The 19,752-nt window shown below is 35.1% G+C and overlaps 1 protein-coding gene across 1 annotated transcript in view; it reads right to left on the bottom strand.

The window, feature by feature from the left end:
* Positions 1-19,752, bottom strand: part of LOC128985362 (lutropin-choriogonadotropic hormone receptor) — a 384,665-nt gene that overhangs the window by 16,650 nt on the left and 348,263 nt on the right. The window contains exons 5-8 of the mRNA XM_054404789.1: positions 13,836-13,979; positions 10,524-10,595; positions 4,346-4,417; positions 3,061-3,129 (exon numbers count right to left, since the gene is read on the bottom strand). Coding sequence (XP_054260764.1) covers positions 3,061-3,129; positions 4,346-4,417; positions 10,524-10,595; positions 13,836-13,979 — 357 coding nt within the window. The remainder of the gene's footprint in view (positions 1-3,060; positions 3,130-4,345; positions 4,418-10,523; positions 10,596-13,835; positions 13,980-19,752) is intronic.

The following is a 19,752-nucleotide window of genomic DNA, read 5'->3' on the forward strand; positions in this document are numbered from 1 at the left end:
TGTGTAATACTGTGTAAATTATATCACTGTTTCACAGAAATCTATTAACACTAATGTTAAAACAACATTCAACTGTTTTTTCACCTACATGGTGTTACAAAGTTTCACTTAAATTAAAATCCATACCATTACTATGCATGATCACACTACTACTATGAAATATCTGTAGGGCATCTATAGTAAATAGAACAAACATTAATCAGGATATCTTAGTCTTTGCGTAATACAGACAGCCTTTTGATATAAGTTTGTACAAATTTCATGAAAGTGCTGCTTAGTTTTTGTACAGCTTTTACATTGCATCAGTACTCTTTACTTTGTTTTAAAGGAATTCAGTGTAAAATTATCAGTACCATGTACTCTAATGGCTCTGAAATAACAAGAGGCAATACAATTTACCAATAAAATCCTTACTTAAGACCTTATCCTTACCCTTATCCTTATCCTTACTTAAACTTAGATCCTTAACTAGTACACAGTAAATGGTTTACTGCACTCCATGTGGCAGCATGAAGTATAGGAAAAATGGGAATCGAATTCATAATTAGGACACACATTTTAAATCTTAAGTTTCTTTTTACCAAACAAAGGATGACTTCTTAAGGAGGTGAAATGATTTGATAGACTACAGTGATTATCATAATCGGAAGTGAAGTTGGCGCAAGACCAAGTTTGGTGTGATGACTGTGCGGAAGTTGAGGGAAACGTAGTTGATAGTCGCTGTGATTTGCCAATAAACTTACCATATCAATGGCACGGTGTGAGGGATGAGAGATATATGTCTAGTGCAGAAGAGGTGAACGCCCTGCATGGTTCAGTAGTGTAACAACGCTACAATAACCGTTAGTCATACCATCCAGACTGCAACGAATTATTTGTAATATCGGTCCGCTTCATCCTCAACTTTTCACTTCGACCAGTCGTAAAAATTTATAGAAAAGTTGCTCCATTACTTTTGCTTGTCAGAGAAATGTTTTGCTGACTTTCTCGAAATTACTTTGGCGAACATACACTTATTTTACTCATAATACAGTGTTATTGAAAGAGTTTCGTAATAGATTGTAGTTAAGTATGTGATTTGACGAGTATAACTTTTTACATAGTACCTATGTAGTTTATATTTTACCAGTTACAAATAAAGTTTTATTGGAATTTGCCATTAAATAAGGAATAATTGGTTTTAAACAAGTAATTTCATTACTTCTTAGAGAATTTAAGACAATATTATTTTAGTTACGGTACTAATAAAATTTTCAAAATAAATATTTAAAAAAATCCAATAAAAGCCCCACAGGAAAATTTCTCCGTTATTTTAAAATCAGGGCCAGGTAAAAATATATCGCATTAGGGTACGCATATATAAAATACCTACAGCACGTTTAATATTCTCCACAATGTTTCAAATAAAAAACATGTGAATATTCACTATTTCAGCAGAACCAACACATTTGTTTTCTTTGTCACATTTCAAGACCCTAAATATTTATCCTGCTAATTACCTTACATAAGAGAACTTTTGCCTCTCATATGAAACAAGATAGATATTAATTTTAATTTAATTGGTGAACAAACAAGAAACTGAAAATTATTAATGTTATACTTTAAGGTTACGAAATGTATCTCAACTCAAGTGCACAAATAAAAACTTGAAAAATATACATAGACATAAATAGGCTACCTGTACAGCATGTATAAGGACATTTTGAAGGACTGTAATAGTAGGACTAAATTACAGCTAACTTGGAAATAAAAGAAAAATAATTTAAAAGGGTTATGAACTGACAATTATATCTTGTCTTTTTACAATGCATATTTATTTTTTTACATACGAGTATATATTGTATTACCAAAGAATTATTCATTGGTATTACTCTAAAATATTGGTAATCCAGAGTTAGAACTAGAATATTGGTGATAAAACTTGTTTTTATGATAAATTAATTCACAGGAAGTACAGTACTGTGTATATTCTCTAATTTATCTAACATTTGTTAAAAATATATTTTTACAATAGGATAAATATACACCTAAAAATAAAGTTATTAGCCTATAAAAAATATACCCTACATTAAATATAATGTATGTAAATCCAAGACACTAAATTTAGCTGAAAAAAAAACACAGTAACTAACGATACAATGTACGAATGTGTTTTGTATTTCAAACATCGTGCCAAGTTTGACTGACGTTTATTTACGGTCCCTAATGGATTCTGAACGTTTTGTTGAAAAATACATTGCCAGATCGGCATGTGATCACAAGCATTTTGGATGTACAAATCAGACCATGGATTTTTCAAGGAGGGTGAAAATAGAATGATGAAGCTTTGAAAACTGATGGGCAACGATACAAATTTTTTCATTAAATTGTTACGCCTTCTGAAGAAGGACCGATTCGATGACAAGTTTTTGATTTATGAAAGTTTTTTTCCCTATGAAACTCACTTATTTAATGTTTACTTGAAATACGAGAAAAGCATTATATTTTTTCAGTACCAAGAGGAGGCTATTGCTCATCTTATTAACACCCCTATCTTGTAACTTACTGGTAATATTTGTCCCACTTGCTATACATAACAGCTTAACAAAGAGATATATCTTTGTTCTGTGGGTTACATCCTATAGTTCACCATCACCTACGAAATTACTCCTTAAAAGGGCAAAACAAAAGTTTTTGGTGGTCTTTAAGATTTAAGAATTAAAAGATTTTGTTAATAATATATAAAAATTAGGAAAAATCTGGCACATAAACGAGACTTAGACTACTGATCAATTTAATAACTCTCCTAAATCACAATGTAACAATTGCCCAACAAATAACACCCAAAAATTAGTTCCTTTGTATTAAACAATTACGTGAATCTATTATTCTTTGTTGAGGTTGGCATATCAATATTGTGTAAAATATTATATATCCTTAAATATATAACAATTAATTAATTTCAAAAATATTCTTGCGAATTTAGATCTCAAGAACAATGGTCACTAAAATTATTACAAAAATTTGATAGGATTTTAATTTAACAATTGTTTGGATAAGAAATATATAATATGGACTCACAGTTCTTGCAACGCAGTGAGCTTGGTGAGAGCAGCTGGTACAATGGTCAGGTGATTGTCATCCAACTCTCTGTCAAACATAAAGCAGTTGTTAGCATTAAACTTGGCTATATTCAAGTACTGTAATTTTTCTATTGTCATAAAATAACAGTATAAACCTAGGCCTTGTCACTATCCAACGTTGACCTTTGGATAGCAAAAGTTGATGGACAGCCCAATGGTACATCAATACATAGCATCTGGGTACTCAACCAACCTTTAGAATCGAAAACGAACTCTGTAACTGCTCGGTTTACCCATACAACTGTGAACGCCTTGTCAAGAAACAATTCAAATTGTGTGCTAGGGGTTTATTTAAATCCTTTAAATAGATGGTAATCAAAAAAATATGCATTTCGAAAGCACATTCAACATTTAGATATAAAGGAATGATTCATAAGAACATAGGTCTGAAAATGCTAATTTAGTATATTTGACCTTTAATTCCTAATTGGAAATGGAGATAAAAAATGAATGAAGATTAATTGCATTCAAAATAAAGGAAATCAAATATAGTGCATATATATTACATTCATTTTTTTTTTTAGATGAGAACGTGCATACAGTATTTTAATCAAAATATGAGTGACAGATGAATGTAGAATGGAGTTTTATGTCTTGTGGGGCTTTGTTACTGACCGAGACCAGCTGTTTCATTTCAACTTTTGTAAAATCAACGGTTTTTGAGTTATTTGAGACATAAAATTTGAAATAGCCGCCATTTTGTTTTATGAATTAAAAAAAATCACAATTGTTTTGCAGTTTTGCCTAGTTGTCATATATGTTTGTGCAAGGTTTCAATTTTGTGTCTTCAACTACTTTTTAGTAAAACATTTACAAGTGAAAAGAAATGGCGGTTGTGTATAAGTAACTAAGCAATTCCTAAAAAATTTTATATGATATTTATATAATATGTTTCTTACACAGGTACAATGCCCTAAAATATTGTTAGAGAGAGTTCCGGGACACTTAATGAGCTGTTTCATACTTTTGCCTGGTCCATTTTAGGTAATGTGTAGAGCGACTACTTTGCCTGTAACATTTCCTACATTTATTTATTGTGTTCTTTTAATGTGCCAAAAAAATAGTCCGTTGAATGTTGTATGTGTATCGATAGAGTTTAAAGGTTAAACACCTGACACTGAACACATGGCTGAGTAATTACTTCCCAGTTGTTCTGTTTTTACGGTCAAACATTCACTTTAAGATCATTTGCTTGGTTATGAAATTTGTGGTAAAATACTTACAATACACGTAAAGATGTCAAGTTTGAAAATGCGTCATCATCGATCTCAAAAATCCTGTTCTTTTTTATCAACCTGAAACAAATATGTTTTTAGTTTATTTGTATTAAATGAAAGCCTATCAGTATTTTCTTTATGTTTTACCAGGTCTACCTGATTGCCGAGAAACTGTCCTACCTCAGGAAGGTTTTCATACAATTCCTGACCCTCAGGGTAACCTTATTGAACTCGCTAGGCAACTAGGATTATTTAACTGGATCCTTGAACAGTGAGAATAGCAATGATGGATGTAAACATTCTATGGTTTGCAACTTTTCTCTTCTTTACACTGTCACTCAGGCATTATGCCGCAAATAAGATTTTTGTAGAGCTATGTTCTACATTTATATAATGTAAAATTTAGCTTCTAAATTATTAGTAGTTTTTTTTAAGCTGATTTATAGAACCATAGACTAACCATCACATGGAGTATGTTTTATCTATGATAGAACTTATGTTTACAATTGTAGGCAGACAACTCGTTACAAAACAAAACCGTTATAATGAAGAGTTCATTATATTCTACAACTCTGTTTATTATGCCCATCAACGGAACTTATTTTGAAATAAGAGAGCGGAAGTTTAATTAATATTGCATTTAACAAAAATCACAGAAAGCGTTAAAAGCCTCGCGGGCGTTTATCTCCCAGATTTAATAAGTCAAATCCAAGCGGTCTGCAGCTGAAGGGTTAATATAGAGTCGGCGGCGGTCGTGTTTAGTTGTTATAATTGATAGCCTCTCTGCAAAAACCCCTAGATTTATGTTTTCGACCCCCTCCTGCCCCCCCCCCCTCGTCCCCTGGCGCTAATTCTATTTCTCAGCATTAATACGCATTACTCTCGGCCCAGTGGGTGGCTGGTCCGCTCTGTTACTTGCAGGAAATGGGTTTTAAGGTGAATTTACTGTAGTCTAACCGTAAAATATTACAATTACGCTCGAGTTATGAACGCGTTTTCGTGAGTTTTAACAGCTCACTCGACAAGCCACCTTTCTGTTTCCTTGTGTTTGATGTGCATTATTGACGGTGCTAAGGTGAAATATACTAACCTAAAATTGCCGCAACATTTGCTGTTAATAGAATTCCTGCATATAGTAAATTTGCCCTAGATTGTTTTACAACAAAACCACAATACACTCGAATTAAATGGATAAATTGACTGCTTATTTTTATGGTTACCATTATTGGTGGGTTTAAAGGTTAGCGGAAAATGTCTTTTAAATTTTATAAGTTTTCTTTTTTGTCTGTGTTTTTGATTCAATGTCGTCTAGCAAGAATGTTGTTGACTAGGATTAGGATGCTATCCCCAGACAACTTAAATTCTCTTGGTTTTGGTAGGCGTATCTCACAAATGTATGTATTTAACAGACCAAATTGAAAACATACCGTACACCTAACTTTTAAACCTTTTTTTGAAATCTTTAAGATCACACAAGACAAATTTGATATCGCAACGATCAATCGTTATATATTGATATTGCAACTGATGCTATCGTAGCTTGCCTTCTAGTTTTACGTAAGGAAATACATTTTCTCACAATATTAATTCCCCTTTTGAAATAACACCTCCCCTCCAAATACTTAATGAAATAACGAATAGTTGGTTTAATTCTGGGTATCACTTTCTTCCAGGCGAACCTATAAACTAACGTTAAAACCAACCCAATTCAATGAACTTCAATAAATAGCATAAAAAATAACAGCGTTTTACATAATCCAGATCGTGAACCAGACCAACACACAGGCCTCACATGTAGGCCAACTTAGAATCCCTTCTAGTAGTAGCAAAGAACTGTATGAGTAAAGTAGATATTAATCAAACATATTCTGTATAGCCAGAGAATTAGTTAAGTGAGAAATATAAAACCAGTGGTAGCGTGAGTTTACCAAAGGTTTAGAAGTTCGTAGAACCTAATTCAGCGAAGATGAGGTTGCGAACACAGAGCTCGGTAGCGATACAAAGCTATCAGCTGATAGTCACTAACGATATAACGACAACGAGGCTGGTTAGCCAACAATTAACTCGTTTGGCTCGTTAGTGTCGTTCAATTAAGCGGTTCGCCGAGATTGCATCTGGTTAACAGATTTGAGGTAACCAGATTACTGCTCCTCCGGGCGAGGACCTTAACAGGATCAGCTCGAACTAAGAAAATATTGTTTTTGCTCCACCAACTATTTCCTTTTGTTTTTGTTCTAGGATTAGTAATGTTTCTAATATAGTCAATGAATGAAAATTTGCTGCTATGGTCTGACAATATTATAAACATTCAACTTAAATTTTTGGAAAAAATAGCAATGAAAAACGTTGAATTTAACACGCCTTCTAAACCAAAATAGGCCTACAATTTTTCCATTCTAAGGCAAGGATTTTCTCTTGACATTAAATTTGACATAAACACAGAAACATTGGTTCTCATTATATCTTCAGTCAACACTATTGTATTTCCTACAAGGAAGGGACTGCGAGAGCAGTTATTCCTGCAACCCGCAACGACATAGATGAGATCTTGGAATTGACACTAGCAGTTTATTGAGCAAATTACAAATGACAAATTCTTTATTTAACCTGCCCTGAGTTAGACCAAAGGTCCACTCTTCCCCCAGGACAGGACAGAGGTACAGAGGACAGAGGTGTGCAGAGGTGAATTAAGACAAGACGAACGGTGGTTGTGGCAGTGAATTCGTGCCAACGACTTGAATTGGTTTGATTGTTTCAGTTAAACAATTCTATGTTCTGCAGCGGTAAAATTATATAAATTCAACTGTGTGATTTAATCTATAAGAAAAGAAACAGGGCTTAAACAACACAAGCAATTCAAGTCATGTCAGATTTAGTTATAGGGCAAAATCGTAAAGTGTTATGCTATAGGCCTACGTTTGGTTACCAAAAACACGATTGAAGCTGATCAAGCTGGCAAAGTTGCAGAGTAAATTTCGAAACATTGTCAAATATAAACTTCTAAAATAGGCTTTACCTTCGACACTGCAGCTCAAATACTGGTGGTGTAACTACGTTACGGCCGTTTCGGCATTACGGCCGTCGGCTTTTTGCTCGGAGCGGGAACATGTCAACCGTTAGTACGACAGGTCTGATCGGTTTTTGTAAATATTTTAAATGTTTCGTTTGTTCGTGTGCGTTATATGTTTAAACTTCAACGACGCTACTTCAGCCGAGTTTTTGGTGTCTGACGATGGCATTGTAATGCCTAAACGGCCATAACGTAGTTACACCACCAGTATTTGAGCTGCAGTGACGAAGGTAAAGCCTATTTTAGTTAATATACAGCTCAGGGGCTAAATCATGGATTTTAATAAACTTCTACTTCTTTGTACGGTTTTAATGCTAGTTGTTAGTGCATTAGAACTATCTCATTAACGTTATCTTGAAGACTGGTAAGACAGCGCGGCGCGGGCGGCAGGCTCGTGTGAAGTGCATGTAACCTTTACCCGCGTGTCGCGGTAGCAGTGTCTATATATCAGTCGTGTCGTGCCGCTTATCAGTGACAACCTGTCGTTATCAGTGGCTGAGATCAGGTGTCGCACCGCTGTAGTGTCCAGGTCAACAACACCAATGCAAAGCCTAGGCCAACAACATCATTCATTAACCCACGACCTCTTGTAGCTACTGGTCCAACTACAATACAATATCTGTCTCCAAGATTTTCCATTTTCTTTCACGGATGTTCTTCTTTATATAGTGGAGAACTTGTCAGTGACAACTTTACTTGAGTATCCAATGTAGGTAGACACATGCCTAGTAGTACTTAGTAGTACTGCCTAGTAGTAGTAGTACTAGTAGTACAGTAAGTAGAGGTACCATCTGTATACACAAGAACAAGTTGTAGTTGATGACATAGTGTGTTATAATTGAATTTTTTTTGTTGAACATTAAATGTGCCATAGTTTATAATACGTAGCCTTTTTAGTCCAACATGATTATAACATTCTGTTTACTTCATTTTACTGCAGCACTCTCTGTTACTGTCTTGATTGGGCTAAATATTTAATCAAACAAACTGGCTACAACCATAGATTAACCTATTCTTACCCAACGTATAATCAAAGGGGGCACATAACGAATTTTGACCTGACAAGTTTTTTTGACAACAAATTCTTCGAAAACAACTAAACAAAGTAAAATGTTTGGGTGTGTTGCTAGCCTAGTAGTTAGGCACGGGCGGGTTCGGTTCTAGGCACACCTCAAAACATATGGATTTGGACCTGTTTCCCGAAAAGCGTTTGTACCTCCGATTCCTCATCCTTTAAAATGCCACAGATGTACCTAATAATAAAAATAATGTAATTCATACACAGCAGTTTTTGTTGGAAAATTGTGAATTGAACAAAGAACTACGTGCTAACAGACTAGTCTCAATGCAGAATGCAGACCAAGAACCAATGAGTTTTTTTAGCACTTATAGGCTACTCCGAATCATGTGGCGAGAGGGACGTCTATAAGTAGTAAGTTTAACCTATGGTTTGAGCTCCTGTACGTCATCACCTCACCTGACCTAACAACTAATTACCAGCTGGGGTCGACACCGGGCAGTCCGCCAGACATGCTCGGCCACCTACCACCAGCTACTGGAGGTTGATTAATTATTATGATTATCAGTTGTCTTCTTGTTTGTATAGATCGAAGATTGTCTCTATCCCCGTGTAATGAGGATTAATTATGTATTCGTGGAACTGCATTCGACTAGGCATCGTTAGAAAATCGTTCTTTATTCTCGATGGATGCGATGGACCAATGTGCTCTCTTACATATTGATCGTCCCCGGTTTATGATGCAAGCGTATTGTTGAAAATACATAAAACTACATATAATAACTTTAGTAAAGTTATTATTAAAAGTTTTATTAGGCGTATTTCGATGTATTTTCAGTAAATTGTAATAACTCGTGTGATGCTAATCAAGAAGTTATGTAGGTACCTATTGTTGTTGTATGTTGTATTGCTGTTATAGGTACTTAATGCTTGATTCTTGATATCTCGCGAACATATTATAAGATTCATCACGAAGCTCAATTATTTTTAGTAACCAACCTTATTTCATAAACATCAATCATGTGTAGGGAAGAATAATTTTAAATTAGTTAGCTATTTAAATTAAAGGATGCATTCATCATCGTATTTTTTCCGTTTTTAGGAAACCATTCAATACAAATTCTCGCTCAAGTTAACCAAAGCAATCAAGTGTGGTATAATAGCTGCAAATTATATTTGTCAGTACAGTATATAAGATCGGGAATAATACATATACCTTCCCAGACGTTTGTAGGGCTTCCTAAATGTTCACTTTGATTGGTAGATGGTTTATTATTGCCTTAAGGACAAACGTAGGATGGTATTTTATCAATCCAATAAATTTAAAAATCTTTGAACCGTCATTCTTCATTTATTGAAAAAAAATTTCATCTTTAAAATTTAAAACGTTCCATTGGTCAAATATGGGGTAGCAAATTGTAATACTTTTTTGAAATAATGGGTTATAACAAGATTATTCTCACCAATGATCAAATAAAAACGTCGGCTTATGGCCAGTTAGTCCCGCTGTGGTGTGATAATGCCCAAACCCGGCACTCGACACTCTAATGTATCTGCCGGATCATTGAGGGTTTAATCATTTTAATCGCCTCGGTTGTATATAGACATATTATTATATTATTAAATATTTGGAAATATAACTGACTTTTAAAATTTTTTGTTTAGTTCATAAGCAAAAGAAGTTCCCAAAATGTTAAAAACCGCCTTTTTCAATACCGTAATTATAACTACAGATATGTTTTTATCTATTACCTGCATCTAGTGGTTCGTAACTGAAAAAAACTCAACAATTTTTAGTTGGGGGTTTAATTTTTGCGGAGCTAAATGTACGGAACTTTATTTCAATTCAAAATTTAAAGACGACTTTATTTAAATTCATTGAGTTAATTTAATGCCAACTGCTCCACAACAACAGTTTCATTTTAATGTGGACACATTTTTTAGACACAAAAAAATATTACTATAAAACCCAACCTGAGAAAGATACTTGCAATTAAACATGATCATTACTACAGTCTTATTAGTAATCGAACTAATAACAATGTCCACTTTCTACTTATCTGTAAATTACATAATATCTGATAAAGTTTACTTACAAAATCACAAGGTTTCGCATTTCCGGAAAAGCGTTTGAATGCAAACTTGTCAACTGGTTGCTTCCGAGATTTCTGAAACAAAGTTACAATTCATCGATAAAGTTTGTCAAGTGTGCATAAAACGGTACTTTCCTGTTAAAGGGAACATTCATTATTATCGATGATTTTTTTTCTCGATATATCGATATTAACAAATTGAAACGTATCAGCTGACAACTACGATAAATATTGTTCAGTATCAACAAACAATAATGAAATGAAACTGTTCTAAAAAAAATAACCTAACATAACTAACCAAACTTGCTGTGTAACATTCCATGTCTAACTTGCCTTTTCTGTTATCAAAAGGAATTTTTAAATAGTACAGCAAGTTTGGTTGGTTATGTTAGGTTAGCTAATCCATATAATAGACTATTTTAGCCTAAACAATATCAGTTGTCAATATGTAATGGATCGGTAAACAAAAATATCGATATATCGAAAAAATCATCGATTATAATGAATGTTCCCTTTAACAGGAAAGTACCCATAAAACATATGGATTCTTTCAAAATATGCCTGTACTAAATCCATTTTGTGCAAAGAGGTTTTCGCCATACTGTACTACTATGTTTTCTAGTTTGCAGGCTTAAATTAGTTCATTTAATCTCTAGGGTAGAAGAGAATCAGGTGGAGTATGTGCTATATTTATTTACATCCAGAGTTCGTCCGCTAAAAAAAATCGTTCTAAAGAACAATATACACAAGCGGTCGTCCAGTGGTCGAAACTCGACCAAAAATATGTAATGTACAGACTTCTCTATTTTCACCCCACACTGTAAATAAAACATGTGATTGAAGTTTCTTCCATTTGTTTGATTTTCTGTTTATATTTCGTTGTTATTTTTCACCAGCATGGCAATCCATAAGATCCATGTTAATTTTTTCAAAATTTTTAAATTCAGTTTTTGTGCTTATTTTTGAGCCTCTTTTAATTTATAAAGGGATTCTGTACATCTACAAAAAATATCTTTCCAACAGTATGCGTAGATTTTCCCTGCGATGCACACGAGCTGAGATAAAGGTTTTAAAGAAACATGCTTGCCTATTAATATATAAATAGATAGTATGGTTATTAACGTGTAAGTTTGTTATCGTGTCACATAGTATAACATTGCGATAAATACAACATCATAACCTATTGTACTGATTTGAAAGGAAACACATATTTAGTTCGAATTTTTTATGGGGTCGGCGATGTAATACTTATTTGTTTGTTAATGAAGATGGAAACCATTTACAGAACTTCTAAATGAAGTTAAAATGTACAATATTGTTATAACTGTTTGGATGAAAGAATGCTTTACTATGACGATGAATATAAAGGGTAAATTTAATTGTCCCCCCCCCAACTTTTAATTGCCCCCCCCCCAACTTTTGTCTAGGTTTTTTCAAATATCAATCCCAGACCACTTCCAAACATTGTTGGGTAGTAAGTACTTTATTTTGACAAGGTGGTCATTTCCGGCCACCATCTTGAATCCGCCATATTGGATGCAAATTCTTTTTTTTTTTTTCAAATGTAAAGGTGGGGTTGTGACCCATTATTTCGAACTAGATTTTTACCCTGATTACAATGCCGCAAATTGTTTTTAAAAATCTTGATTCATTCTAAAGTTATGAGGGTTTTTTAAAACTTTATTTTTAGCCCATTTTTACATTGCGCATTTACAAACTAAGACCATAATCTCAAAATAGTGCTGGATAAAGATAAGTATACACTACCAGTAATTGTCGACCTATTTTCACTTGGTTATGACTGATGTATTTTTTTCGGCCGCCATCTTGGATCTACCATTATGAAATGTGATAAATTATTTTAAATATGAAGGGGGTGTTTTGACCCATCATTTCGAACTTCTTTTTTAAGCTTAACTCAATGCCGCAATTCATTTTTTGTTATCAAGTTTTATTTATGAAATATTGCATTTTTTTTGTAAAAAATGACAATATTTAAAAATCAAAAAATGAAAATGAAAAATGGATCATGGAATTAAGTTCAGCTTTAAAAAGTAGTTAGAAATGATGGGTCAAAACACCCCCTTCATATTTAAAATAATTTATCACATTTCAAAATGGCAGATCCAAGATGGCGGCCGAAAAAGATACATCAGTCATAACCAAGTGAAAATAGGTCGGCAATTACTCGTAATGTATACTTATCTTTATCTAGCACTATTTTGAGATTATGGTCTTAGTTTGTAAATGCGCAATGTTAAAATGGGCTAAAAATAAAGTTTTAAAAAGCCCTCATAACTTTAGAATGAATCAAGATTTTTAAAAACAGTTTGCGGCATTGTAATCAGGGTAAAAATCTAGTTCGAAATAATGGGTCACAACCTCACCTTTATATTTGAAAAAAAAATGTTGCATCCAATATGGCGGATCCAAGATGGCGGCCGGAAATGACCACCTTGTCAAAATGAAGTACTTACTACCCAACAATGTTTGGAAGTGGTCTGGGATTGATATTTGAAAAAATGTAGAAAAAAGTTGGGGGGGGGGACAATTAAAACTAACCCTGTATACTTCATCCCAATTAGTTGGCAAAAATATCTTTTCAACCCTTGATCATTTTACAAAAATCAGATCCACCTAAAAGTATGAATAATTATATACTATTTGCTATCTTATACTTTTAAGATGGCTTATACCTCCAATATTAATCCCAAGTTTACTTAAAAATGGCAGTTTATGTGTAAAATATATATTTAAAGGGTACCATTAGGACAAGTTACTATCTTATGCCCTTTGTAACATTATATCGTTTTCAAGGCTCGGAAAATAAATCTTACAAACGAAACTTTGTTTAAGAGGCTTCCTAAAGAATGATTCAATTTGTATTACTTATAAAATAATTAATAGGCTTTCTCCTTTTATTGTATTTTATATTCCCTTTACTCTTGGGACCTAAGAGTCTTTCAACACGAGTTAATTAATTGTAAGACGATTAAGTTAACGAAATATAATGCCTCAAAGAGTTAAAAAGTAACATCGTTTGAGAATTGCTTATACATTTGCTTTATTAACGAATACGTGTTCGAAGGATAGGCCTACGTTTAATTGAGATAAATAAAGTTAGGACAATCAGGAGTCAGGACACTGCAAATGTTGTCTGCTAAAATTTTACAATCTTACGTATATTTTATGTAAAAAAAAAAACGTGTATAAAGCGATGATTATTGGTTGTAGTACACAAATATCTTATCATATGTCATATCAGAAAATATCTATACCACATAAGTATGACTAGTGAAAGTAATGAAAACTTACAAGGCCTCAAGAAGTGTAAGAGAAAGTAACGCATCAGTAGGAACATTGTCTAGTTTGTTGCCTTCAAGCCTCAAACTCCGCAGCTGACCCAAGTTCTGGAAACTCTCAGGCTCCACCCTCCATAGTTGGTTACCATCTAGTTGTCTGTAACAAACAACATTTCCATCAGTAGGAACATTGTCTAGTTTGTTGCCTTCAAGCCTCAAACTCCGCAGCTGACCCAAGTTCTGGAAACTCTCAGGCTCCACCCTCCATAGTTGGTTACCATCTAGTTGTCTGTAACATACAACATTTCCATCAGTAGGAACATTGTCTAGTTTGTTGCCTTCAAGCCTCAAACTCCGCAGCTGACCCAAGTTCTGGAAACTCTCAGGCTCCACCCTCCATAGTTGGTTGCCATCTAGTTGTCTGTAACAAACAACATTTCCATCAGTAGGAACATTGTCTAGTTTGTTGCCTTCAAGCCTCAAACTCCGCAGCTGACCCAAGTCCTGGAAACTCTCAGGCTCCACCCTCCATAGTTGGTTACCATCTAGTTGTCTGCAACAAACAACATTTCCATCAGTAGGAACATTGTCTAGTTTGTTGCCTTCAAGCCTCAAACTCCGCAGCTGACCCAAGTTCTGGAAACTCTCAGGCTCCACCCTCCATAGTTGGTTACCATCTAGTTGTCTGTAACAAACAACATTTCCATCAGTAGGAACATTGTCTAGTTTGTTGCCTTCAAGCCTCAAACTCCGCAGCTGACCCAAGTTCTGGAAACTCTCAGGCTCCACCCTCCATAGTTGGTTACCATCTAGTTGTCTGTAACATACAACATTTCCATCAGTAGGAACATTGTCTAGTTTGTTGCCTTCAAGCCTCAAACTCCGCAGCTGACCCAAGTTCTGGAAACTCTCAGGCTCCACCCTCCATAGTTGGTTGCCATCTAGTTGTCTGTAACAAACAACATTTCCATCAGTAGGAACATTGTCTAGTTTGTTGCCTTCAAGCCTCAAACTCCGCAGCTGACCCAAGTTCTGGAAACTCTCAGGCTCCACCCTCCATAGTTGGTTACCATCTAGTTGTCTGCAACATACAACATTTCCATCAGTAGGAACATTGTCTAGTTTGTTGCCTTCAAGCCTCAAACTCCGCAGCTGACCCAAGTTCTGGAAACTCTCAGGCTCCACCCTCCATAGTTGGTTACCATCTAGTTGTCTGCAACAAACAACATTTCCATCAGTAGGAACATTGTCTAGTTTGTTGCCTTCAAGCCTCAAACTCCGCAGCTGACCCAAGTTCTGGAAACTCTCAGGCTCCACCCTCCATAGTTGGTTACCATCTAGTTGTCTGTAACATAGATATAGTATAGCATTTAGTATAACGTACCCATATATTTTAAAATTATAAAAATATTCATTGGCCATCAGCAAACTCAACAATGGTGGGACATGGCAGATAAAAATAAAATTCCACTCAACAGTATTTATACTAGTATAAAAAACCTATTCGCAGTATCCAAAGATAAAACTTCGTACATACTTGAAAAAATATTACCGGAGAAGATTTGTGTACAGACCAACGATAACGAATTGCTCTATGTCCAAACTTTTCCTTACCAACTTTGGTAAAAGCACTTCAAAGAAATAAAAGTTGACAAATTGTTGCCTCAAACAGTAGCGTTAAAAGTTAGCAGCAGTCTTATCATCGCCGACATTGTGGCAAGTTCCCGTCAGATAAGTGAATGTTTGCTCAGCTTGTTGTCTGCATTGAGAGAGTTGTGCGATAGTTTGTAAATGCGGATAACTTTCTCACTTTACATAATAATTTATCTCAATCTTTATATCATAGTAGGTGTGTACAACTAAATGAAGTTCCGATTTCTTTGCTATACATTTAGATTTTTACTAAGTTAATTTTTGTTCAGTAATAAGCTTAAAGTAGTTTGAACTTATTCTACCGTTTCGCCTTAATTACACGATTTTTTCGTCAGGATTTCCTTTAAATATTTTCTTGTATCATACAAAGTCACCGACATATAACTACTTAAAAAGTGAGTTTGTCAATAACTTAATGAAATAGTTATAAACAAAAAGAATAAGCAAATTACGATTACACGCAATTGTCAGAATATTAGCCTAATTTATTTAAATTTTAAAGGGCAAAGCCACCTTATAGGACATAAAATCAAATTTTACATGTAAAACCTAATTAATATAAATTTAAACATAACAATTTGGCCATAAACATAATAAAATGTATTTACTATGATTAATAATTTGCCCATTTAATACATTTAGATATAAACTACACAGTATTTTAACCAATAAAAAAATGACTAACCTGAGTAACTTCAACCAGACCTATAATGATATCCGCGGAACACAATGGAAATGCTGATGGCCCGGCTGTGAGTGCTGAGGAGGCCTATCCATCAGCACAGTTCGCCATCAGGCTGATGTGTTTGTCGATAACATTCAGCCGCTGTTCAGCGAGGGCAACTTTAACTGTTTTCACTTAGTAGAAAGTTCTGCAGCTGATGAACCAGCAATAATATCCATCTTAGCACATTTATCTAGTATTAAATTCAACTTTGATCCTAACCATATTGTTCTGATAGTAAGTCAAGCGTATCAAAATATGATTTCATAAAAAAGATCGTACTTTCGTTTAGCTATGATGAAAGTCTATTCATCGTGCATTTTGATTTTTAATCCGTGTTTTGAAAAGTGACGAATAAATATTCCTACATAATTCTAATGAAATATGACTAAGCGGGTATTCTTAAAATTTATTTTTATTAGTTTGCTTGATTTATTGAAACCTGAAAGCTGCGTTTGCAACTGCCTAATCCAGCAATCTGCAAAAGCGTTGTCTTTATCTATTGAACGTGTCTTTTCTAAGAGCTATACAGTAGGACGAAAAGTGGGTTTACAATTTGTATCACTCATTGTTTGCTAATATAAAAACAAGATTAAAATTTTTTTGACTTATATAAAAACAAGTATTATCACAAGATTTTTAAATTGTGTGAAATGAATGTAAAATGTATCTATGTTACTCGATTGTTTAGAAAATTTATTTTCAATTTCCTGTTATTTATTTGTAGACCAGGCATTCAGCAACTAAGCTCCACTCAACACTTAACTGAGAATAAAATCATACATCAAAGCTTGAATATAAATCAACAACAAGGGGTTTCCTAAACAAACCCGTATCGTGATCAAACAACAAAATCAGCATAACGTTACAAATGCATTTTAAAACAACAGTTACTATATGTTCAATTAGTTACTTTGTCTAAAAATAGTTCTACGGGTCAAGGAAAATAATAAATTAAAATAAAAAAAACAAACTTCGCTCACAAAAGTAGCATGTAGGCTTAATTGTTCTCACTATAAATCTAATTTTTATGTACACGAGGCTTTTGCGTTGTACAACGTTTATGTGAATTGTAGTATCTCAAGGAAGTACACTTTGAGGGTGGAAGGGCAGTAAGGGAGGGTCTCTTATCAGAGGTAGAGGGAAGCAGATATCACAACTCACGACCTCTAGTCATGGTAGCACTGTTGCTCTTATCACCATCATGCCCCCGTGATAACACTGAACTTTACCTAGACAAGGTACACAGTGAGGGTGGAAGGTCAGTAAGGTAGGGTCTCTTATCAGAGGTAGAGGGAAGCAGATAACACAACTCACGACCTCTAGTCATGGTAGCACTGTTGCTCTTATCACCATCATGCCCCCGTGATAACACTGAACTTTACCTAGACATAGTACACAGTGAGGGTGGAAGGTCAGTAAGGTAGGGTCTCTTATCAGAGGTAGAGGGAAGCAGATAACACAACTCACGACCTCTAGTCATGGTAGCACTGTTGCTCTTATCACCATCATGCCCCCGTGATAACACTGAACTTTACCTAGACATAGTACACAGTGAGGGTGGAAGGGCAGTAAGGGAGGGTCTCTTATCAGAGGTAGAGGGAAGCAGATAACACAACTCACGACCTCTAGTCATGGTAGCACTGTTGCTCTTATCACCATCATGCCCCCGTGATAACACTGAACTTTACCTAGACATAGTACACAGTGAGGGTGGAAGGTCAGTAAGGTAGGGTCTCTTATCAGAGGTAGAGGGAAGCAGATAACACAACTCACGACCTCTAGTCATGGTAGCACTGTTGCTCTTATCGCTATCATGCCCCCGTGATAACACTGAACTTTACCTAGACATAGTACACAGTGAGGGTGGAAGGTCAGTAAGGGAGGGTCTCTTATCAGAGGTAGAGGAAGCAGATAACACAACTCACGACCTCTAGTCACGGTAGCACTGTTGCTCTTATCACTATCATGCCCCCGTGATAACACTGAACTTTACCTAGACATAGTACACAGTGAGGGTGGAAGGTCAGTAAGGTAGGGTCTCTTATCAGAGGTAGAGGGAAGCAGATATCACAACTTACGACCTCTAGTCACGGTAGCACTGTTGCTCTTATCACTATCATGCCCCCGTGATAACACTGAACTTTACCTAGACATAGTACACAGTGAGGGTGGAAGGTCAGTAAGGGAGGGTCTCTTATCAGAGGTAGAGGGAAGCAGATAACACAACTCACGACCTCTAGTCACGGTAGCACTGTTGCTCTTATCACTATCATGCCCCCGTGATAACACTGAACTTTACCTAGACAAGGTACACAGTGAGGGTGGAAGGTCAGTAAGGGAGGGTCTCTTATCAGAGGTAGAGGGAAGCAGATAACACAACTCACGACCTCTAGTCACGGTAGCACTGTTGCTCTTATCACTATCATGCCCCCGTGATAACACTGAACTTTACCTAGACAAGGTACACAGTGAGGGTGGAAGGTCAGTAAGGGAGGGTCTCTTATCAGAGGTAGAGGAAGCAGATAACACAACTCACGACCTCTAGTCACGGTAGCACTGTTGCTCTTATCACTATCATGCCCCCGTGATAACACTGAACTTTACCTAGACAAGGTACACAGTGAGGGTGGAAGGTCAGTAAGGGAGGGTCTCTTATCAGAGGTAGAGGAAGCAGATAACACAACTCACGACCTCTAGTCACGGTAGCACTGTTGCTCTTATCACTATCATGCCCCCGTGATAACACTGAACTTTACCTAGACAAGGTACACAGTGAGGGTGGAAGGTCAGTAAGGGAGGGTCTCTTATCAGAGGTAGAGGGAAGCAGATAACACAACTCACGACCTCTAGTCACGGTAGCACTGTTGCTCTTATCACTAACACCATTGACTATTTTTACAACTCTGATCTAAATTACTTAATTCTGTTGAATACACAAACATTTTACCAAGTCAAACTTAGAGAATGACTTATATAAAAAAACATAACCAACAAAAATTCCAAATAGGCTAATAAATCCTTCATAGAAAAATTGAGTTTTCTTTTGCAGTTTATTCGTGGTCAAATTGGGAATGACAATCGTGAAGTTGACGATAAGCTTAGTATCTATTTTTTTAGGGGTCGTCACATCAATTTCTGAAGTGAACATTAAAGAATTTATTTTTTATGGTCAACAGGTATTAAAATATATTATTTATTTAAGGTGGAAAACATTACATTTTTAAACGGTTACTTATGACTGTTATAACTTTGTCATGAGAGATAAGACTTTGTATTCCAAGATCCTAATCATGAATTTACGGATATTTTTGTGATAAATGACCAATACTCTATGTCAATCGTTTTCTATGAAACAGTCAGCGTTTAAATAATAGACCGTCAATTTTTTTTCACTACATCAAACTCTTTTTATTTACTTACATAGGCATTAGCTAGTGAAAATTACTCTTCAGTAAAGATATTTCAATCATTACAACTTTATCAATGTAAAATAAGAATCTAAATCCAGAAAACTAGCTTTTAAAGGTTTTTTTATACATATGAAACGGCA

The sequence above is a fragment of the Macrosteles quadrilineatus genome, unplaced genomic scaffold, assembly GCF_028750875.1.
Source record: "Macrosteles quadrilineatus isolate MER2022 unplaced genomic scaffold, UCM_ALF_1.0 Scaffold_2__2_contigs__length_208266976, whole genome shotgun sequence".
NCBI lineage: Eukaryota > Metazoa > Arthropoda > Insecta > Hemiptera > Cicadellidae > Macrosteles > Macrosteles quadrilineatus.